Source organism: Chelonia mydas, chromosome 16, assembly GCF_015237465.2.
Source record: "Chelonia mydas isolate rCheMyd1 chromosome 16, rCheMyd1.pri.v2, whole genome shotgun sequence".
Lineage (NCBI taxonomy): Eukaryota > Metazoa > Chordata > Testudines > Cheloniidae > Chelonia > Chelonia mydas.
This window is the reverse complement of record NC_057857.1, coordinates 3,030,961-3,053,803: the sequence shown is the minus strand read 5'-3', so window position 1 is coordinate 3,053,803 and position 22,843 is coordinate 3,030,961. Positions and strand designations below refer to the sequence as shown.

The 22,843-nt window shown below is 51.8% G+C and overlaps 1 protein-coding gene across 11 annotated transcripts in view; it reads right to left on the bottom strand.

Moving 5' to 3' along the window:
* RGS3 (regulator of G protein signaling 3) overlaps positions 1-22,843 on the bottom strand; it is a 249,884-nt gene that overhangs the window by 170,862 nt on the left and 56,179 nt on the right. For 7 of the 11 annotated variants that reach the window (XM_043530151.1, XM_043530154.1, XM_043530153.1 and 4 more), the window contains 5 exons: positions 13,582-13,632; positions 4,553-4,611; positions 3,488-3,582; positions 2,396-2,464; positions 989-1,049 (listed from right to left, as the gene is read on the bottom strand). In XM_043530151.1, coding sequence (XP_043386086.1) covers positions 989-1,049; positions 2,396-2,464; positions 3,488-3,582; positions 4,553-4,611; positions 13,582-13,632 — 335 coding nt within the window. Of the gene's footprint in view, positions 1-988; positions 1,050-2,395; positions 2,465-3,046; positions 3,239-3,487; positions 3,583-4,552; positions 4,612-8,393; positions 8,584-13,581; positions 13,633-13,755; positions 13,760-13,794; positions 13,800-22,843 lie in introns of those variants that run through there. The other 4 variants (XM_043530159.1, XM_037879663.2, XM_043530158.1 and 1 more) reach the window with 4 other exon arrangements.

The following is a 22,843-nucleotide window of genomic DNA, read 5'->3' as shown; positions in this document are numbered from 1 at the left end:
AAGGAGCTTTCGTCAGCTGGAAGAGGGAAGGGCCAGACCCCCAGGGGGCAGGTCATAGTGTTCCTGGGGCCTCCAGGATGCGGGGAGACAGGCATTGCTCTCCCCACCATCGCCAGTGTGGGGCAGGTCTGGCCAGGGTGAACAGTCACTGATCTGCAGATCAGATGGGAAATGTGGGCCCCCAGGAAGCACAAAGGCAGCAGGATGCCCCAGGCCGGCCACAATAGGGAGGAGCTCAGGGTTTGGGGTGCTGCAGGAAGGGAAAGCAGAGCATCTCTTCTCCCTGGGTGCCGCACACAGCCCCGTTCTGGGCAGGATGGGCAGCACTTGCATTCACCAGCCACAGGCCAGTGTGCAGCCTGGCACTCCACTCTGGGGCTGCTGGGCCACCCAGCCAGGCCTCACAGAAACAAGGCGGGCGGCCTTGTGCAGCCTTGAACCTGGACTGGTGTTTGGCCAGAGCAGCCTGTCCTCAGTGCCAGCAAGCGGCAGATGGGGTCCCTGTCAGACGATGGCCTGTGCCCCCAAGGTGAGCAGGCACCACTGGCTGAGAGAATCACCACGATGCCCTCACTCCCCTGGCCCTCCGGCTCCCCACCTCAGCAGCCTCATGGCGCTCTCCTCGGTTGAGAGGGCAAGGAGGCGCCTGCAGGGCAGGGAGGCCGTTGTCAGGACTCCTCTGCCTTCCCTGAAGCTCCAGACGAAAGACAGCAGCTCCCTCTGCCCTCTGCAGAGCTGGGTACGTGCTCACCACACTGTTGGAAATGATCTCTCCACTGGAAAGCTACCTCCAGCTGTCACTTCCAATCTGCTCTCCTGCCAGCCTCCCGGAGAGGCCCTGGCACCCTCGCTCCCAGCCCCAGGGCACTTCACCACGAGGCTCTGCCAAGGGCACTGCGCCTCGGACGGGAGGACATCACCTCCTCCCATCTGGCGCATAGGAAGGGCCCGAACCCAATGTGTGCTCCATACCCACAAGGGACTGTACCTTGTCTGGGGTCAGGAGCGACTTCACACCAAAACTCATACAGCCGATTAGCTGGCTCTGTCTGGAGAAGGATTCAGAGAGCAGGGTTAGTGTCTCCCCTTAAACCCTCCTTAACCCAGAGACCCAGGAGCAGCTTCCCCACCTGGCTCCTGCAGGAGTGATGTTAGCACAGGGCTAAGGAGACATAGAGCTACACACCTTCTCTCCCCCAGACACGCACCCTCTGGGCTTTCTGTCCTCTCCCTGAGGGCAGGGCTTTGCAGGCAGCAGGAGTCCCGCACTGCACTGATCTCGCCAGGTCACCCTGCACTTCAGTCCAGCCCCTCCTGCGTTTTCTCCACTCCGATCATGGTGTCACTCCAAGGATGGCCGTGGCTGGAATCCCACCCCAGACAGCCATGTCTCTGCCATGAGACTGGCACAGAGGGGCAGGGGCTTGGAGGTTAGTTAGTTAGTTAGTTAGTTAGTTAGTTAGTTAGTTAGTTAGTTAGTTAAAAAAGCCAACGATCCTCTGGAGCCAGGCTGGACACCTGCTGGACATTTGCTGTGGAGACGGAGGCAGCTCTGCGTACCTGGGCATCCATCCCTGCACAGCAGAGGGGCCCTGGAGAGCCTGCCTGGTATACCGTCTTTGGCACTAAGTGAATTTGCTCGGACACCAAAGCTCTCCCAGCCATTTACAACTCTGGCATTTGCTGACAGCTGCCATGCAGGGACCTGAGACCATGCTGAACACCTGGACTGGTTGCACCCATGGCCAGCACAACTCGAAACAGGCTGCCCATGTGCCATTCTTCCTTATGAAGCTGCATGCAGCATCTGGGGTGGGCCGTGAGCCATTCATGGGCTACCACCAGGCATCGGTGTGAGCAGACGCTGTGCAGGCTTCCCCTAGGCTAACTGACCTCTCAGCAACATTACCCACAAGCCGCTGCAAAATGCTCCCCTGGCCCCGGCAGAGTCTGCTCTTGGAACAGGAGTTTGCTTCAGTGTCAGCCCAGCAGCAGCCCCAGATAGCCCTAGGTCACGGCCAGAGACCAGTCAGCATCCACAGCTTCCCAGCAGCACTCGGGGCCCAGCGTGCGACAGAGAGCACCCTGAGCAGAAGCGTGTGCCCTCTGGGGAGAAGCAGAGGCCGGGTGTGCAGACGTGCTTCACCCACCCCTCACAAAGGGACTCATTCTGGTTCCAATGCTGCTCAGATCCAGCAGCCCCATCATGCCCTCGCTCTACCACGTGACACCCACTGATGCCAGGCTGGGCCACGTGACCGAGGCTCCGAAGGAACTCACATGGAAGTGGCCAGAGCAGATGGTATTTTTATCCCTTCTCCAGCCTTTCCAAACCTCGGTAAAGAGATGGCTCAGTGGCATTCCAACCCCAGCCCCGTCCTGGCAGCGGCTTTACCTGGAATTTCTCTCTTGGTTCCAGACTGTAACCAGAAGACGCTTTTGTTCATCTTCTTCTTGAACTGGGCTGTAACAGAAGCCAGAAAGGACAGGATGAGAGCATCCAACGCCACCAGGAACACGCACCGAGGGGTGGGTTTAGTGTGTCTTTAATGCTCCAGTGACGCCCTAGCCCCCACTCCCTGCCCCACTGATTCCTACATGAAGCTTCCCAGCAATTGCCATAAATGGCACTCTTCTCAAATGAGCTATTGTGCACTAATTTACTAAAATTAACGGGGCTGAAAGCTCCAATCCATGTTTATTACATAAAGAAGAACTTGAGGGCCATGCTGCTGGCGTGGTTAAACAAAGAAGACATTTGTTATTGACGAGCTGTTGCAAGGGGAGGTGAACTCTCCTGGGCAGGTGCTGAAACACAGCTCAGGGTGTTTAAGGACAGACACGTTAAACATTAAAGGAAGAACACCACAAAAACACTATCATTCATGTTCCTAAATAATCACTCTGTGCCAGACTAAATATTTCATGAGTACAGAGATCCAACAGAGGCAGGTCTGCTAGAAATAATGAACTCCACCAAAACGCTGCAAGCCACCAGCCCCCTTCCCATGCAAGGACATGCTAGAGCTTTGGGAAATCCTTTTACCTTCCTTGTTCATACTGATCCACCAGATCGTGGCAGGCTCAGGGTCTAGGAAATGGAATGTTTTCCCCGACTCCATATGGATGCATAGAAGCTACCAAATAAGAAACTCCAAATGTGCAGGAGTATTGCTGTCACGCTGTATTGTCACAGCTTTGTGAGCTTCAGCAAAGCTCTGTTCAAAAGTTCAAGGCATTTCAGCTACAAGAAACAGCAAAATAATGTCTGTCACTCTTCATTTTGGTACAAAACCTCATCATGCATGAGGCATGTTTATTGAAGCTAATAGTGTAAGAATAAACAGGGGATCTTGGGCAGGAGAAGCTAAGGCAGCATTTGCCACAGTTCAGATTCTCTTCCAGCTCCATTCCGAAAACATGCCCCACTTGGAACACAACCCAGCGGAAGGACAGGATGGCGCTGCCTCGGACCCTGCATACTCACAAGAGAAAGTGCTCATGGAAGATGGGATTTTTGCTGTCTGGAACAGTCTTGGTTTTTTGCCTGCATTTCCGATCAGTATCTGGTACTACAGACATCTTGATGTAGAGAAACAAACAGCGCATTAGCCATCTTTAAGCAAATACAAACTCGCTACAGACCCAGCAATTGTCTAGTGCTTAGATCATCAGAAGGCCCACCAGTCAGCTTTATGGATGGCTACGTCTCAAAGATGTAGTTTGTGCTAGCCAGGTTTTTAGGTCTCTTTGCACTGACCAGGTCTAGCCACAACATTACAAAGCTCCTTTGGGCAATGTGAAAAGGAGAAATTCTTCCTTAGCAATTCAGAGAATTCAGTGTTTGATTTGCGCAAATATTCCTAGCCAGTCTCTGGCCACGTAAAGACACACACACACACACACACGGGTCTGAGACCCGCTGTGGGAGAACGCTTAGTCCATTGCATGACACATATTTTCGGTTAGAATCAGAGGAACTAGAGATGGAAATGACCTACTAAGGTGCTATCAATTTAACCAGGATTGCTCAGCCCTGTGCCCTACAGTGCAGTTACTGGAGTTTCTCTAATGCTGACCATCCATTATCATCCCTTTCCTTAGTCTGCAGGATAGCATTGACTTGCAAAAAATGATGAGCGCTGACAGCCACGGGCAGAGCTTTCCCCTCTAGCTCCCACGTTCTCTGCCAGTAATGACTCTGTGACAACAAATTCTCCATCAGAGGGTGCCATAGCCCCCAGGTGCAGTTAGCACAGTGATGCACCCAGCACCTTGCAAAAGACTGGCTGTCTTAGCTCTCCTGGGGCAGGAAAGTTACTTAGCAGCCGGTAAATACAGGGATGGGAGTGGGGGAGTTCAGGACAAATGGGCAGGCACAATGCTAAGGTTCTGCCTCAGTTTCTGTGGAGCCCCAGAAGAGGAACAGAGAGAAGATGGGAGCCCAGCTGCATGCCTGGAGGAATTCACCCCAAAACCAGAAGGGGTACAAAGTGGTCACATCCTCATCCCCAGCTGAACCCAAAGCCCCTTGAGCAGCAAGAGAACCCACCTTCACATAGGAGTCGCATGTCCTGTACTCTTTTCCCATCAGGCCTTTTGCTTCCATAACTGGAAAGAAAATGAAACATGGTTGAAAAGAGATAAGCAAGGCATCTTCCCACAGCACTGTGCTCATGCCCTGGTGCCGGGCACTGAAAGCAGGGCTCCTCCTTTTCAAATCTGACTGGCAGGATTAACCCAGAGCTGGTTTATAGAACACGGGCTGGCAGCCTCCGCGCTCCTTGCACGCGCACCTCCCTGCCCCTGAGGGCTTGTGGGGCACAAGGGGGATTGCAGAGAGAAATGGTGGAGGGTTTTATTTTGAAGTAAAACTGTCCTATGAAAACGTGCGTCTGCGGGGGAGCTTGGAGCAGATGCAGCCCAGCATCCAGCTGACAAATTGCATTTCACCCACCTGACTTCACACAACGCTGGGGCTACTGGCGCCATGCCCCGGGCCAAATGTATCATCAAGTTAAATAGCAAAGGCCAGAGCTCCATCTCTGCTCCGCCCACGCAAAGCCAGCCTCCCTGCACTGACTACAGTGGCAAGGCACCATTCTTTCTAGCCATGTGAGTGAAATGGGAATCTGGCCCTAGCACACAGAGATGGTAACTAGACTGTTCTGTACGTGATGCGCTGTCAGAGCTGCGCACAGCCAGGAGCTGCCGTTCAGAACACGGCCTGCTATCATACAGCAGGAGCTTTGCATCTGCCAAGGGGAGGCCTGGGTTCGTCTAGGTCAGGATCAGGCTGTCACAAACAGCACAGGAGCAAAGAGCTTGCAGTAAGAGCCCTCTGTTTGCACAAACTTCTAGTTTTCCACTACAATATTTGGGGCTGACCCTTTCCCAGATGTGAAGGCCAGGAGGGACCATGACGATCATCCCATCTAACCTGCATAGCACAGGCCAGAGAATCTCCCCCAGGGATTCCTGGTTATGCTAGAGCAGATCTCTCTGGTTTAAAGACTTCAAGGGGTGGAGAATCCACCCCATCCTGAGGTGAGTTGTTTCAAAGGTTAATCACCTCCTCTGGTAAAACACCTGCCTTATTAGTAGTTTGAATTTACCCAGCTTCAGCTTCCAGCCACTGGGTCTCGTTCTGTGTCTGCTGCTTAAAGAGCTCTCTAGTCTCAGAAAGCTTCTCCCCCCATGGGGATTTTTACATTGGGGTTACATCACACGCTAACCTCCTCTTGATTAACCACACAGATTGAGCTACTTTAGCCTCTCACTGTCAGTCAGGTTTCCGGACCTCAAATCATCCTTGCAGCTCTTTTCAGAACCTTTTCCCACTTGTTGCCATCCTTTTTGAAGTGTGGAGCAAGGACCCAGTAACAGACTCACTCCAGGCCAGCCCCCGGTCAAATAAAACATCGGGTTAAAGTTTGTGCCAGACGCTTGCAGCCATTTTTAGGGTCAGAACAAGTCCAAACCATCCCTTCTCCTTTGTTCTCGGAAGGAGGCTGGACACCGGCCCTGCGCTGTAGCAGGGAATGCCAGCCTGGAAAAGGATGAGGAGCACTGACCCAGCCCACCCGTATGAGCTGGGTCATGCAGCACCTTTGCTAGGGCCAGCACCAGCTAGAAGCAATGGAGCTTCGTCCTGGCCCCTTGGGGAGCCGGTTCCCCCAACAGATACAACTCACACTGGCTAGGTACCCAGGCTACACTTCCTCTCCCATCACTGCCCAGCCCACTGCAGCTCTGGGATTCCCCAGCCCCACTCCATCCCAACACAGCCCTGGGCTGCTGCATGTTGGGATTCCATGGGTCACGGCTGGCTCAGGGAGTTCCCAGTCACTGCTCCCCAGCTCCCCTACTTGTCCTGCCATCGAGGGCAGCTTCTCCTTGGGCACAGAGATACCTTCTGCAGAACATGTTGTGTTTCCTGGCTCCATTTGCTACCACTGAGACTGCTGCATAGCTCAGCCACCCGCACAGATGCACAGCGCCTGCCCACAAAGCTAGGAAGCTGAAGCACAGAAAGGCCAGAATTTATTGCCCCTATTTTGCAGATGGGGATCTGAGACAAAGAGTGGTTCAGTGGCTCCCCAAAGCACACACAATGAGTCCGTGGCATGAACAAGACTGAGCCCATTGTCCTGAGACCCAAACTAGTCCCTTTGCCACTAGACCATCCATCCTCCTGTCTGCTACCAGGAGCACTCCATGTTCCAGTGTGCCGGACCCTGGCCCTCCTGCCGGGTCTGCTCGACTTGCACGGTCAGTTTCAGATGAGTGGGCATGTCTCTGTGTGTGCTATTAACTGCCCCATGCCTCCCCTAAGGCTCTGAGGAGGCCCCAGCTAGCCAAAGACCAGTTACCATCACAGAAGAGAAGAAGGATTGGGTCTCCTGGTTCTTTCCCTGACCCGTCTTTCTCTTCTGCTCTTCAGAAATTAAATGTAAAAGTTAAATGCATTGCCACACAAGGGGAGCGAAGCTCAAGACCACACAAGGTCAGGAAACGCAGCAGGCCAAAGGAGATAAGTTAGGCCAAAATGTGACCTTTTGGCTGTTTATGAGACACAGAGAGCCTGTCGCTTGCTGCAGAACACAAAGCTTTGGGGCTTAGATAAGACACTCGAGCCTTGCCTCCCCCAGAAACCAAGCTGCTGGACTCCCCACAGGGGTAACAGGGCAATGCACTAACCAAAGCTCCCAGTACACGTCTGAGACCTCCAGTGCCACCAGCAAAGGCCAAAATTGCCATTCCTGACATTGCTAAGGTAAAAAGGCCATTTGTGACAAATCTTTCTGTCCTTCTTTATGCCGCATGATGAAGCATCAATGGCACAAGCCCAGCTTTCTGCAGGTCACCTTTAAGGAGGGGGGCAGGATAGCTCAGTGGTTTGAGCATTGGCCTGCTAAACCCAGGGTTGTGAGTTCAATCCTTGAGGGGGCCATTTAGGGATCTGGGGCAAAAATTGGGGATTGGTCCTGCTTTGAGCAGGGGGTTGGACTGGATGACCTCCTGAGGTCCCTTCCAACCCTGATATTCTATGATTCTACACCAACCTGCACTTGGCCCCAGGCTTCGGGGAGCAGTTGCTTCCCTGGGTAATGTGAGGCTTTCGACATTACTGTTTGTGTCTGAACATGTATCCAGCAGAAGTAAAAGCCAGATGAGCTCACATCACTGCAGAGGCTCCAACCCCTGCATCTCTCAGTCACTGGGGACATCACTGTGTATTTAATTTGATGGGGCCTTGTTTACTAAGGTTTTTAGGCATCTAATCATGCAGGCAGGTGCCCACTGGGATTTTCCAAAGTGCCCACACAGGTGAGGCACCTCCCTCCTGTTGAAAGTCCAGGTGTCCAGCCTTAGGGACTTCAGCCAATCACAGGTGAGTTCAGGCTGACCCATGGCACTATGCACCAGCAGCAGCTGCCATAGGCTCCAGTGGTTACAAACAAGGACTCTATTATCACGCCCTGGGCACTGCAAGCTCCTGTGCTGCTGAGCCAGACTGCTGGGCATTGTGGGAAATCAACCCCAGCAGTGGGGCCTGGAGGGGGTGACAGGAGGGATCCCCAGGTTGCGCTCAGGAGCCAGCTGAGGGCCACTCAGAGTCACTATTACTGGAGATTTGTCCTGTGCCTGCTAAAGGGCTCGGTGCAGCCCGGTGAAAAGCACAGCCTGCCCCCAGGGCCGTCCTTAGCCAGAGGCAGACCAGGCAGCCGCCTGGGGCACCGCTCTGCCTAGGGCACCATCCGGACAGCCAGGAAGCAGTGCAGCGTGTAAGGGCAGGGCTGCTGGGTCCTAGAGAGAGCCGGAGGGGGGAGACTGGCTGCTGGGGGGCTCTGGGAAGGGGATGGGGTAGGGGTGGGGAAGGAGGAACTCACCTGTGAGTGTGACTTTCTCCCCCGGCGTGAGGTGAGGCAGGCTCAGCGGCTGCAGCACCCTTTGTTGCCCCCCATAACGTCCATTCTTCTCCCCCCGCCACAGAGCACCCCCCCCCATGGAGCACCCCTCTCTCCCCCTTCCCCTCCGGCAGGGCTGGATTGGGCTGGGGGGGGGGCCCTGACTGGCTGTGTGCTGAGGAATGAAAGTGAAAGTGACTCACTTCCTCGCGGCCCCCAGGATTGGGATGGTCACAGGCAGCTGGCTGGGCCGGATAGCATGTGTGAACAATCAGGATGGGGGTTGGGTAGGATGACCAGATGTCCCACTTTTATAGGCACAGTCCCAATTTTGGGGTCTTTTTCTTATATAGGCTCCTATTACTCTCCACCCCCTGTCCTGATTTCTCACACTTGCTGTCTGGTCACCCGAGGTGGGGGTAATTGGTGCCTATATAAGACAAAGCCCCAAATATCGGGACTGGCCCTATAAAATCAGGGCATCTTGTCACCCTAGCGGGGGAGCGCGTCTCTCCCCCCAGCAGGCAGCGATCCATCTCATCCGGGGGGAGCTGCGCAGGGCAGGATGAGCTGCTGTGGCTCCGTGGGTGCCCTGTCCCTGAGATCAGATGCTGTGCTAACTTCACCATGGTCCGTTGGGCTGGCAGTGGTGCCCAGTGGTGTGTGATCGGACCTGAGGGTTTACTGCTGCTGTTGCCACGCTGCACCCCGAGGGGTGGATTTTGGGGTACTGCAGTTTTCCACCTATCTCCTCCTCTACTGCAGCTGTTGGACCAGCAGGCTGGGGGGTGAGTGAGCCAAGCATGAAAGCAGGACTGTGTTGCCATTTAGATTGTCATTTAACAACTTTGTTTGCCAAAAATGCTTGCTAACAATCCTGAATCCAATTTCAATATTTTTTTTTAAATCAATATCTTAGCCAAAAACAGAAAATTAAGTTGTCTCACAATTATGTGTGACAAGTTTGGTTTGGGGCAGGGAGTGGGCCAGTTTTCATCAGAGAAACAAAAAACGCTGACTGGCTTTCCTATAGCCCTGTTACTGCCAAATAGAGCCCTCCAACAACTGGAATATGCTCATCTCCTGACTCGTGTACAGAGTGACCGTATGTTGTACGAAGATTCTCTTGCTTTTTTTCCCCGTGAGTCAGGATAGCTTTTGCCAGCCCAGAGGTTGGGCAGCCAATGTCTTGCGTTTTGTCCAACTTTCATAAAGTAAATACACGGTTAATAGGAGTTAAACAGGCCAGGGACACTTCCTTGTGAAGAATCTGTGCAGCAGGTCGTGCTAGAGCTGTGAAAATGTCAGTTTTTGATGGAACTTTAGAGGCGGTGATTGATCACGTATTTCTGGCCGGACCCAAAATGTGCTGCTATTGCTAATGTCTTTCCAAACAAAAACAAGGCACAATAGGACTCCGGTAGCATTTCTGTGCTGCCTTAACCTAGATGAGATGATTCTGTGCTGACTTCATTTTGGTCACTTTGTGCTTTACTTAGGAGTAAAACTAGGGTTATATTTTGCCACTGCTTGGAAACCCAGCTTATTAAACTGGATAATGCCATTGATCTAGTTACAGTGTAAGGTTGATAGAGAGTTGTAACTAACATTAAGCCCACTATACATTTAAAACTAAAAAGTGGCTTTGTAAAAATGACATGGGTTTCCAACTCTACTGTGTCTCAGTCAGGGCAGAGCGCCTTATGAGGTGTCTTCACACTAGCTCAAGGTCACAGACTCACGACCATCCTATATTAGTTATTTTAAATGATATTTCTGATAATCTGATCATTTAAACAGTTATTTCTTTAAAAAACACCCTTATAAATTATGTCATATCGAAAACAACGTTCCGGGTCACAAAAAAGAAAATGGAAAGATGAAATAGGATTAGATGTACAAGCACAGAAGGGTTCTATACTTAAGTTTGTACGTCATGAAAACAACGAAGTTGATCAAGATCATCATGTAACTGCCGAAGAAAATTTTTATGCAGACAAAGCTCAAAAAACACAACAACACACACAACAATCATTTGAAACAGATGCAGACACAAAACAAGAAATTACAACAGTTGAAACTGTACTAGCATGGGATATAGATGACATTGGCACATGGCCTCAATCTTTAAACAACGAATTCCGTGCCATTATACTTGAGAAAGGCCCTGGGAGAATAAAAGCTGTTGAATATCCTAAAGACATTAGAGGTAGGAAATTCACAGAGAACAATTACTACAAAAGACTTTCTAATGGTGAAATTGTCAACAGACGGTGGCTTGTGTACTCTAAATGCAAGGATGCTATATTTTGTTTCCCACGCAAGCTTTTCAATAGTTGCAACTTTAAGATAGCAACCATGGGTATTAATGATTGGAAAAATCTTAGTCACATATTACCGCAACATGAAAAGGCACAACACCACATTGAAAGTATGCACAAATGGTGTGAGCTGAGTGTAAGGTTAAAAAATCAGACAACTCTTGATGCCCAAAATCAAAGATTGCTAGAGTCAGAGAAGCAGCATTGGCATCGTGTTCTTGAACGTCTATTATCTATTGTTGAATATCTATCAACAAACAATCTTGCTTTTAGAGGAAGCGTTGAGAAATTATTCCAGCCCAAAAATGGCAATTTTTTGGGCCTTGTACAACTACTGGGAAAGTTTGACACAGTGATGAGTGAATGTCTCCGAAGAGTAACTGAAAATGAAATACATGACCACTATTTGGGACCAAGAATTCAAAATGAACTGATCAAGCTAATGAGTGATAAAGTGAGAGACAACATTGTTTCATTGGTTAGTTTGGCAAAATATTTTGCAGTAATTCTAGATTGCAGTCCGGCCATAAGTCATCAAGAACAGATGTCGTTAGTAGTGAGATTTGTCGACATTAATGATTCAGCACAGATTACAGTTAAGGAATCATTTATCACATTTTTAGAAGTAGAGGACACTACAGGTTTTGGACTTCTTCAAGCTCTCCTTGATGAACTAAAACGAATGGGATTGTCCGTAATGAACATTAGAGGACAGAGCTATGATAATGGTGCCAATATGAGAGGATGCATTTCTGGCGTGCAAGCTAGATTGCTGGCAGAAAATCCACGAGCCTTTTTTGTTCCATGTGCATGCCACAGCCTTAATTTGATTTTGTGTGATATGGCCAAGTCTTCTGTAGAAGCTATTTCTTTTTTTGGTTTGCTGCAACGCATTTACATGCTCTTTTCAGCTTCCACTCAACGATGGCAAATATTCAAAGCACATGTCAATGGTATTACTGTTAAGCCTCGATCTGAGACACACTGGGAAAGCAGAGTAGAAAGTGCACAAACGTTGAGATATCAATCTGAGGAAGTGTACGAAGCACTGGTTGCTATTTTGGAAGAAGCCAGAGATCCAAAAGCTAAAAGTGAAGCACAGTCATTGGCCTCTGAAATATCAAGCTTCAAGTTTCTAACATCTGTCGTAATCTGGTATGACATTCTTGTTAAAATCTCAAGTGTAAGCAAAATAATGCAGAGTCCAATGATGCAGCTTGATTCAGCACTTACCTTACTAAACAACACACGAGACTTTTTAGTGAAATACAGAGAAAATGGATTCAAAGAAGCACAGTTACAGCAAGAGAGCTTGCACAGGCACTCGGTGTAGAACCTAAATTTCCATGTCTGAACGTGACATGAGTTTCAAGGGAAAAACGGTAAGCGGAATATGAAGGCGCAGATGAGCCCATAGACGATCCAGAAAAGAAATTTGAGGTTGAATTTTTTAATGTTGTGATGGATAAAGCAATATCTGCCGTTGATGAAAGGTTTAATACCTTACGAGCACACCATGAACAGTTTGGATTTTTGTATGACATAACTAAATTCAACGAAATAGGAAAACAAGAGCAGCAAATGATGAAGTGCAAGAACCTAGAGAGCCTCCTGAAGCACGGTGATAGTTTTGATTTAAATGGACTTGAACTGTACGAAGAATTGAGTACATTGTCATCAGTGTTGCCACATGCAAAATCGGTGATGGACATTGTACAGTTTATTCATATCAGCAAACTTGTTGACATATATCCTAATGTGTATATTGCCACTCGTATTCTACTGACAATTCCTGTAACAGCAGCATCAGGAGAATGGAGTTTCGCAAAACTAAAGCTCATTAAAAACTATCTCCGTTCTACAATGAGTCAGGAACAATTGACTGGTCTTGCTATTCTTGCAATCGAACAAGACATCACTTTGTCTTTGTTATATGATGACATTATTACTGATTTTGCAGCCAAAAAAGCCAGAAAGATCCCTTTTAATTAAAAATAAATCCTTGTTTCAATACCTCTTCATAGAAATTTCCAATAAAATGTTGACAAGTTTAAAAAATTATATTCTTTTAATCATTCTGTCAATAAATCAGAATTTTTTCTATAGCACTACTTCTTTAGTGATAGTCCGTCTGCATTACAGTGTGCTTAATTAAGTCAAATAGTTTTTAATAAAGTGCATGTGACAAGTTTTCCAATACTGTAAGCTTATGTTTGTGTTGCTAAGAGCAAGCCAGGCATAGGGGCACCAGTTTAATAATCCTGCCTAGGGCACCATAAATCCTAAGGACGGCCCTGCTTGCCCCCGCTGTGACACACAGTGGGCCGGCTGGGCTGGTCTGCCTACAGCAGGGGCTACGCTGGGCGCACCTTGCAGCAGCATCGCTGTTGACTCACTCAAGGACACCACGGGAGGAGTGAGGCTTGGAGACGAAGAGCTCCTGCCAGCGAGCAGCCGGCCTAGGTTTGTCAAGCGATCTAGCTGGAGCTGAGTCACAGAAGGCAGAGCCAAGCCCTGCTCTCCCTCTGCCTGGGTTAAGCCAGGGCAGCAGGACCGGCACCAGAGTCACTACAGACCCTCACAGGTGAGACCACACAGATCACACTTTGCACATGTGAGCACACGCACGTGGGGCAGTGCTCTGTTCCCCTCCAGCGTGGCTGGGCCCCAAGCAGAGGTTGGTGAGCTTGCGGCAGCCCCAGGTTCAAGCCCCACTGCTGAGCCAGCCCCTCTGGCGACGCTGGGGGTAACACTGTTCTGGTACAGATCGCTACAACAGGCATCAGGCAAAGTGACCTTCGCACGAGCTGCCCCTGCTCTCCTGGTGACACGCCCCCGGCCATACTTACTGTGCAGCACAAGGAGCCTGCCCTGCATGTCGATCGATAGCTTCAGCTGACCTGGGCAAACAACAGGAGAAAGAGCACATAAACGACGGGTGCAGATCTCATCCAAGGAGACTCCCTGCCAACTATGCCCCAAAAGCCAGCCCAGCTGGGTGCTGAGGGACCCCATGGCTCCACCCTTCTGCCAGCTTCACTCCAGCCACTAAACACCTTGACTCCCTTCCCTGCTCTAACAGCATTTCAGGGGCTGCAGCTCCGTGAGCTTCTGCCCATGTAGAGGAGCCTGTGGCAGTGGGGAAGGGCTGGGAAAACCTGGCTCCTGGAAAGGGTCTATCTCAGTTTAACATGCCCCACAAGTCCGAGCGATGTGTGGCCACAGAGACTGGGCATGGGAGACTCCTGAACCCTGGGGTGATCACTGGGCCTCCACACATGCCCTAATAGGAATTCAGCTGTTCAAAGTAAGTGACACCTGTCCCAACAAATCATGACGGAAAAGGTAGGAGAGGGAGGCAGAAAGACTGGCTCAGCCCAGACAAAAAGGCCTGTGATAAAACTCAAGGACTGTGTTAAGATCATGCCTGGTAAACAGCAACAGTGTGGGAGCAAGTATCAATGCACCAAAATTGATATGTCAGAAACTAGGCCTAACTGGTGGACAAAATAATGGGGGGGTGGACTAGTCCGCCCCCCACTCCCTTTGGGGTCCTTAAGGAAAGAGTCTTTGGAAAAACTGGCTACTGGAGCAAGCTCCACCATCATGGCTGCCACCCGCACTGTCTCCTGGGACCCCAGGGCCTTCGTCATCCTGATCCTGACCAGAGCGGACACAGAGAGGGACCCAGATGAAATCACCACCTCCACCGGCTCTAGCCACACCCCAGACAACCCTGGGATGAAACAGGATTAGACTTTAACAACACCAGCTCCAGCTCATCTCAACAAACTTCTTCTCTTTTCCCCAAAAGGGAAGCTATTACCGTCTTTAATACCATCTAAGGGTACATCTACACTGAAGAGAGAAACCCACGGCACCAAGTCTCAGAGCCGGAGTCAGCTGATTGGGCATACGGGGTTCGGGCTGCAAGGCTAAAAACAGCAGCATAGACATTCCCGCTCGGGCTGGAGCCCAGGTTCTGAGACCCTCCTGAGACAATATGTACCCTTGAGTTCACCCTTTTTACAAGACTATGATAAATTTTGTACAAAATATGCTGTGTGAGGTACCATCTGAAAACTCCTAATTTGCTGAACGTTACTGTCCTAGTAAAATCTGTGTGGGCACACTGTATGTAAAGTTATAAAATTCTACTGCATAAGATGTGTTCCATGGCATACAGTATAGCTGGGGGGGATTTACATGCTGGAGGCTGTGTGTGGGCAGAATAGGAGTGGTTGTTCTCACAGAAAAGCAGTGTAAAACGCACCCTAGGGAACACAGCTGTCCATCTGTCCAGATTGTACCCGGAGTAATGTCACACCTCCCCCCTCATCACGTTTCAGAGCCAGAGCTCCAGCCAGAGCAGGAACATCTACACTGCTGGTTTTAGCCCCATAGCATGACTTGGGCTCTGAGACTCAGTGCTGTGAGTTTTTCTTTGCAGTGTAGCCTGTCAAACAAGGCTAGGGGTGAGGGGGGGGGGGAATTCCTTCTGAAAACTCTTTCCAGCTCAAAGAAAAAGGACCAGGGGACATAGTTCAAATGAAAGCCTTACTCAATACTTCACATTTCAAAGACTTTAGCTGTTTTTCCTTCTTTTCTATATGCTCGTAAAGGAGCTTGCCCTGGTACTGAGCAGGCTGAGGGCTCAGTATACTGAACCCTGGACCTTGTTTAATAACACTGGACAGTGATTGGTTTACGTTAACACTTTTGGCCCATATATTCCAACTAAATTAATACAACAACCCAACCCCCAGCTCTCCATCCGCCCTCTGGGTGGCCTTGGAAGGTCCCTTAGCCCCTCTGCAAAAGCTTCCCTGTCCACAAACCAACACCAACCCCCCCACCAGTGGGCTGTAAGGAGCAGTTAGCCTCAGGGAGGGTGGTCTGACAGAGTAACCCCTGGGGAAGTGCTAAGTATAATTATACACACAGTGTAAGCTCCTGGAAGCAGGGACATTAGTGACATGTTAAGGCAGAGGGGCAGTGTGTCCTAGTGGATGGAGCACTGCACTGGCAACCAGCAACCTGTAAGCTCAGTGGGGCAGGGACCTACGTTCCCTGTAAGTGGTACGGCCATGCGGCCGCACAGCAGCCTATTTAGCGCCGCGCAGGTGCTCAGGGAACCCGCCCGGCCAGGACCTGCTGCGGCCGGTGGGAGGGGTGCCCCTCCCCCAGCCCCAACTTAGCCCGGCCCCAACTCAGCCCTGACCTGCCCCGGACCTGTCGCAGCCAGGGGTGGGGCGCCCTGAACCTAGCCTCAGCCTGGACCTGCTGTGGCCAGGCGCCCCTCCCCTGGCCCAGACCTGCCGCAGCTGGGACACCCCTCCCTTGGCCCAAACCCAGCCCCAGCCCGACCCTGCCTTGGCTGGGGAAGGAGCACCTATCCCATGGCCCCAGCCCCGGAGCTGCCGCGGCGGGGAGAGACACCCCCCCCCCCCCTGCCAGCCCAGGGGGTGCCAAAAAGAATGGGGAAGAGCCCAGCACCCTACCCTTCCCTCACACAGCCATTGTCTCTGTGCCCATCCCAGTGGCATCTGCACTCTCACCGCGGTGCCGTGCACCTGGCTAGAAGCCCTGACCCAGGGGGAATTGCTGCTGGTTGGCAGAGCTCACACTGAGCTGCCCAGTCACAACCCCAGGGACTGACAGCAGAAGAGGGGATTCAGGTAACTAATCCCCATGCCCCAGAGACCCTCCTGGCAGGGCCCAGGCTGGCCTCCCAATGGGGCAGGGCTCTGGTGCGGTGGAAGCACTATGGGGAAGCAACACCTTCACTTGGCATTTCCTGCTTTGCTAAGGGTTGTGGTGTCCCACACCGGGGCAGCAGAAAGCCCCTCGCTGGAACAGTGACCTACACTGGGCCTGCAGGAAGCAAAGAAAGATCCCATGGCAGTGAGTGCAGGGCTGGGCTAGGAGCCTGGGTGCTAATTCTGGCTCTGCTACTGAGCTGCTGGGTGACCTGGAGCAAGTCTCTTCTCCTCTGTGGGCCGTGTTCTCCCCATCCCAAAAAAGGGGGTAATGAAACTTTCCGTCCTGTGTGCAATGCTTGGAGATCTAGGGCTGGGCTGCTCAATGCAATGACTAGGTAACATTAGCGAGACAGCCCAATGTTTGGGAGTGAAGGCTCTGACTCCTAAGAGCCCTGAGACTCAAGAAAGATCTCCTGCCCTGGCTCCATGCCACGTGGATTTCAGTGTGCCAGGGAACCCCATCCAATTAGTTAAGCTAGTGTGGCTGTTTGCGTCGCTGGGGCGGGGGAGGAAAGTAGCCTTGGGGGAGGGGAAGCAGGGACAGGGTCTGCACAGCCCTGCTAGTTACATTCCCATGAGGTATTTCTGGAGATCCTCAGCAATCTGAGGAAGTCCACATTTCCAGCTAGCCGAGCCGGGGCGCAGCTGGGCTGCAAAGTCCTGGCACATCACCTTAGCGGCAGATGGCAGACAGCTCACAGCTCTGCCCAAGTGACAAGGCCCGGGTGGGGGAGGGTCATTTCACCCTCAGCTGGTGTAAGTCAGTGCAGCTCCACTGAAGTCTATGTCAATTTCCACCAGTGGCGAATTTGGCCCTCCGTGTTTAACATGCTACCAGAAAAACCCAGCATTTGGAGCCAGGACTTTAACCCTTTTGCCATCTTCCCATTTCTAAAGCCGTGGGAACACTCTCGTTATTCTGCCATTAATATCTGACAATGGTTACGCTGGGAAAGCAAAAGGATGTGATCCAGCCAAGCATGACCCGGAGTCAGCCTGCTAAGGAATGGGAGCGCGAGGGGACAGAGAGCTTTTGTGCCAGGGTTATTTGAGGAGCGGGGAGAGGAAGAGCACCGACAGAATCTGCGCCGGGAGTGGCAGGGGGAGCCCTGGCTCTGAGAGGCAGCATGTGGTGCTCCCTAAACACAGCGGGCTGAGATTAAGCAGAGCAAGAACAGCAGAAGCAGGGCAGAAGGCTGCAGCTGGGGTTAAAATAATTAAGTGATGTGAGGCTGTTTTATGACAGCATAACTCAATCTGAAGGAGGGTTCTGACTGGATACTGATCAGGGACACTGAGCACTGAGGAACAGGACTGGTTTAGTATTTAGTACGGGCATTGCAGTAGCACCAGCAGGCCGTCAATTAGGGCCTCGGGGTGCTAGGTGCTGTACAAATGCTTACAAAGAGATGGGAGGAGAAAAAACAAGCTAGTGAAACCACCGAACTTTATGGGGTGTTCTGACCTAGCTCTGAACCACTAGGGATTGGCCACTGGTGCTGAGAGAGAGGGTTGTAGATTAGCAGACTGGTCCAGTATGGAAAACCCCATCTTCCTGTAGGAAACGGACGATGGTGCTGGCTCATAAAGCCATCTGGAAACAGACTTGCCCCTCCCTCTCTCTTGCTACCTGCAAAAAGTTGGCATTAGTGTTGTGTGTTTGTACGGGTCCTGACAGAGTAACCTAGGCTGTCAGAGTAACCTGACAGAGTGGCCTGACTAGGCTCCTACGCACTCCAGTAATACAAATAACACAGGACAGTAAAGGTAACCACAGCCTGCGAGATGTGGAAGGATGCACTGCGGCTGGGATAGGAGACTGAGGAGGGGTGAGTTAAATAAATAAATGAACTGCAGCCACATGGCAATATGGGTCCAGCTGAGGCATTCAGCTTTTCTCAGACAAACAGTGTGCTGGCCACCCCACCCTCAGCTGGCAGGAAAGGCAGCCCCACACCTGCCTCGCCCTATGTGGAACTCTATTAACTTTTCAACTTCCAGACACAAGGAGCTGCTGGCTTTGTTGAGTTTCTCCAGACAAAGTGGGTGGACTGAGGGCTGCATTTGAAAAATGTGGGTCTTGTAGAAGTGGGAAGTCTCTCTGGACACCAGAGAAGCAGTAAGTGAGGCCCACCTAGGCTGTGTCTCCACTAGGGATAAAGGTGGAATTTTACAAGACAAGCGAGCACAAGATAACCATCTCCTGGTAAACTCCTAGTGGAGACAGGGCAGGGGGGAGTTTTACTTCAGCGATCGGGGAAGTGAGAGAGCAGCTCACTACCAGGGACAATGATCCCTGTTCTGCTGCATTAAACCCTGGGCTTTGTTCATGCTTGTAACACCTGTTTAATTAAAACCCTTGGGAGTAGAGGTCTGTTGGTGAAGGATCCCACCCCCATCATGGTCAGTTAAAGGCTAAGAGAGCTCTCCCGCCACTCCTCCGAATCATCCAAGGAGCCCTGGGCAGTCTGGGCATTTCCACCTGTACATAAGAGCAATGAGTTGGGTGTATTCCTGTTGCTGTCTCATGCTGGATCCCCGTAGCAGGGATCTCACTACGAACACTCCATCTTTCTTCTACTGTAGGCGCTCTCATTACACCACCTGGGCTATGCTTCGCTGGGGGAGGGTGGGCTGCCCTGTACTGAATGAGGTAAGAATTCTGACTGGCACCACAATACTCGCAATACCGTCACAGGCCTTGTCTCCCAGCCACCTCTCACAGGTCTCTGTCCTTCAAGTCCCAGTGATTGTGAGAATTTCAGCACTCATTTCAAAAGAGGACATTTCTGGCCTCCAGGCTGAGGAGGAAGGCCAAGTAGGGTGATGCAGGTGCAACCTAAAGGCTCCAAACCCAGAAGGCCAACAGAAAAGAGTCCAAACTTACTATTATTAGTCTTATGTTTTTAAGCCGATCTCCTGATTTTGGGGGGCTAGCTCATGATGTTTGAGTGCTTGGGTCTCAACTGGGGCAATTCTGGGCACACGGGCAGAGCACAGCCATGCCCCAGCCCTCCCTGACTGCGCCTGGCCCAGGATTGGGGTGGGGAAGGAAAGTGACTGTGATGTTACGGAAGCATAGGCCCCAGGAAGGGACACGCCTTGTCAGGTAAGGGGTGGGATTCCCTGCCTGCTTCCAGCGGCCTTTTATACCTTCTCGCTTTTATTCTCAGATGATTTACTGCAGCAGGCCTTGGAGAGAAGTTTAAAGCAGAACTGTAAGAAATGGCCTCGCAGCTCTGAAGAGAACAGGAAAGTGCATTAGTAAATGCAACGTTGTATACTAGCAGCATGGGGGAACGTGCTGCCTCATCAGCACAGAATAGTCCACTAGCCCCCATGGAAACCAGGAATCAGCTTCAGGTTTGTCACAAACACACACACACACATGTGCAGATGCTTTCGCGCATGCACACTTTTGTCACACCACCCCACTCGATCACAAGTTCCCCCAGCAAGAAGCCGTCCTCTCTCCAACCACAACTGCTGCCTTGCTCCTGTTGGAACTGTACAACAATTGCAGGTACTGAACCCAGGGGAGGAGCTGCAGGGAACATCACAGGACATTCTCCCCTCCACTCAGAATCAGGAGGCTACCAGGCACTCTCCATCCCAAGGCCAGGGCCCAGCAAAGCAAAGGGACCCGGTGTGGGAGTGTCACTCATTCTCCCTGGTTCCCGGGGGGGAGGGAGGGGAACATTTTGCTCAGTTCTTTCTGCTGCGTGGCTCTGAGCATTTCTGTGCCTGTTCGGGAGCAGCCAGGTGGCCACAGTGTGGACAGCTGAACCCAGGGACCTGGAGCCACGATGGCCCCGCTGCACAACGGCCCTGGACATCCCAGGGCCACGGCTCTCAGTAGCTGTGGCGCATGGAGCTTTAAAAACCACACACACACACGCACATGTGCACGCACGCACTCCCCACTTTCTGATCTGATTAGGATCCAGGGAGTGGCTGTGACAACCTGCTGCTTTGTGAAGTCGCGTGGGGCCTGATCTCCAGAGGTGCTGAGCACCTACAGCCCCCACTCCCCCCTGCCAGGAGACGCCTGTGTTCAGCAGCTCTGACATTTAGACCCTTGCTGCCTTGCGAAACGCCAGTGCTGAGACAGCGCGCTGCATGCTTAGTACAGCTCCAGCCGTCTACCCGGCAGCATCTCTGGACCGATAGAACGCAAGCCTTTGGGGACCGCGTACAATGTGATTGACAGGCAATCTCCTCCACCCCGGTCCACATTTGAAAGCTGCAATTCCCAGTCGATCGCAGGCCACTGCTGCCTGCCCAGGTGCGGAGGCATGGCCCAAGGCAATGCAGGAACCCTTCCTCAAGGGCTGTGCCCAGAGTGTGGTGAGAGGCAGCTGCTCCTGTGCCACCGGTGCCCTGGCCCCTCCCCTGTGCAACCCCCCAAGGCTCTGCTTTCTCCCTGGGCCTGTTCACTAGTCACTTGCCACTGCTAGGAGAATGGGCGACGCCAAGTGCTCCAACACCAGCATGCAGATGGTGCAAAGCCCTTCCCTTCACGCCCAGCCCGCACTAGCCACAGAGGCCTGGGAAGTCACTGGAAGTTATTCCTGGGAATCCAGTGGGCTTTTCCCAGAGCCACCAGCTATGCCAGGGTTGGTTTGGAACTATGGCATGGGTGAGGAGTGGCTGACCCAAGGCCCAGGTGAGGCGCTGGCTGGGGGCAGAGGGACACAGACAACATTAGTTGGTGTATTTAATGCTGGTGGATGCTAGGCGCTGGGCAGTTGACATCACACAGCACCCTGGTGGCAAAAGCTATAAACCACTACCAGCCAGGTGCCCCCCAGGCCCAGTTAGCTGGAAGGGGAGGGCCCTGGGTCTCAGTGCCCTTCACAAAGCAGTACTCTGGCAATGCGCTGAGTGGGTATGCGTGTGGCTCAGTGACTAGGTAACTCAGGGGAAATCAGAGCACTGAGATTCTGGCCATTTCTTTTCTAGAGGGATCTTTAGTTTTTCTTTAGTTTTCACCCAAACCATGCAGAGGGAGCGCCAGTTAGCAAGGGCCGAAGCACCCCTAGCCCAGTGGGCCCCAAACAGCTCACCTGGTACTGCAGCACAGCGCTGGGCACAGGACGACACCTTGCAGGGGCAGTTGAACCAACAGCCTTGTGGCCCTGATCCAGACATGAGTGAACGTAAGAGAGATAGGACGCCGCTGCACTTCGTGCTCTGTAGTGCTGCTGTATGAAGCTTAATAGATCCCAGCCCAACACGGCATCTGTATGATTGGAGTTTGTCTAGCCCCTCCCCTCAGTCAACGCTTCCCTGGCCCACACAGTGTATGGGCTGAAAAGCGTCCTCTGCCCCTGCAAAATCCCTCAGTTTTCAAAGCACCGCCTGACATGCCCCCACAAGCTGCTCCTGTGTTACACTAGAGCTGAGAATGGAGATTAGTCTGCAAGGGTAAAACTCCTTCCAGGAAAGCTATTGATCGGAACACCCCAGCAGTAGAAACCCAGGGAACCCAGAGCGAAGGTGTGCATAAAAGGGAGCAGCCACCTGACATGTGGAAATACACAACAAAAGTCCCCAGCCAAGCAGCACTCTGCCTCTAGCAACCGCTGAAGGAAAACCAGCCCCTCAAACCACTTTCTCCATACTGAGCACTTTCAGCTCCTCCAAGACCACGCACTGCACCTTGCCAGACCCTTAGCATTGCACGGCTGAACCTACCCCATAAAGTCCCGAACTCCCGATCACACTGTACACGAAAGGCCAGCACGCCCCATTCCCATTACAGCCCCATAGCCACCAATCCCACCAGGGTCATTAGATATGCAGCGCACAAGTGTCTTCCATCTGCATACAAACCTCTACCCTGGAGCATGAAATCGTAGCACTTTGAAGAAAAGAGCAAAGCACACCAGGGTGACAAAGCATCACACACTGCTGAAGAGAGGAGGGAACCCAGTTATAAATCGGTGCGGGGAGGGGCACATTTCCTAACCTCCACCCAGGAGCTCTAGCAGTGCTGGGCCTTCTCCAAACACCAGGGATGTGCAGCCAGCGGGGATGGGATGTTCCAAACCCCCTGAAAAACTGCTTGATCCAAACCCAGCTCATCTGACAAAGCAGGTGAGCAGGGAGCAAAGCGAGAAGGAGGCATGCTGCTGTTACTGCGACTTTCCAAACTTCCTCCTCCACCCCTGGGATTCTTACACTCAGCAGTGTGTGATGGGTCCTACTGCAGGAGCCCCTATCACACGCCAGATGTTTGCACAATAAACCCCTGCAAACCACGACAGAAGGGCCTCTGCGCTCAGAGTGTGACAGCTTGTGACAATGCAACAATAACGTCACACATTCTGCACTTGCTGACCCGGTC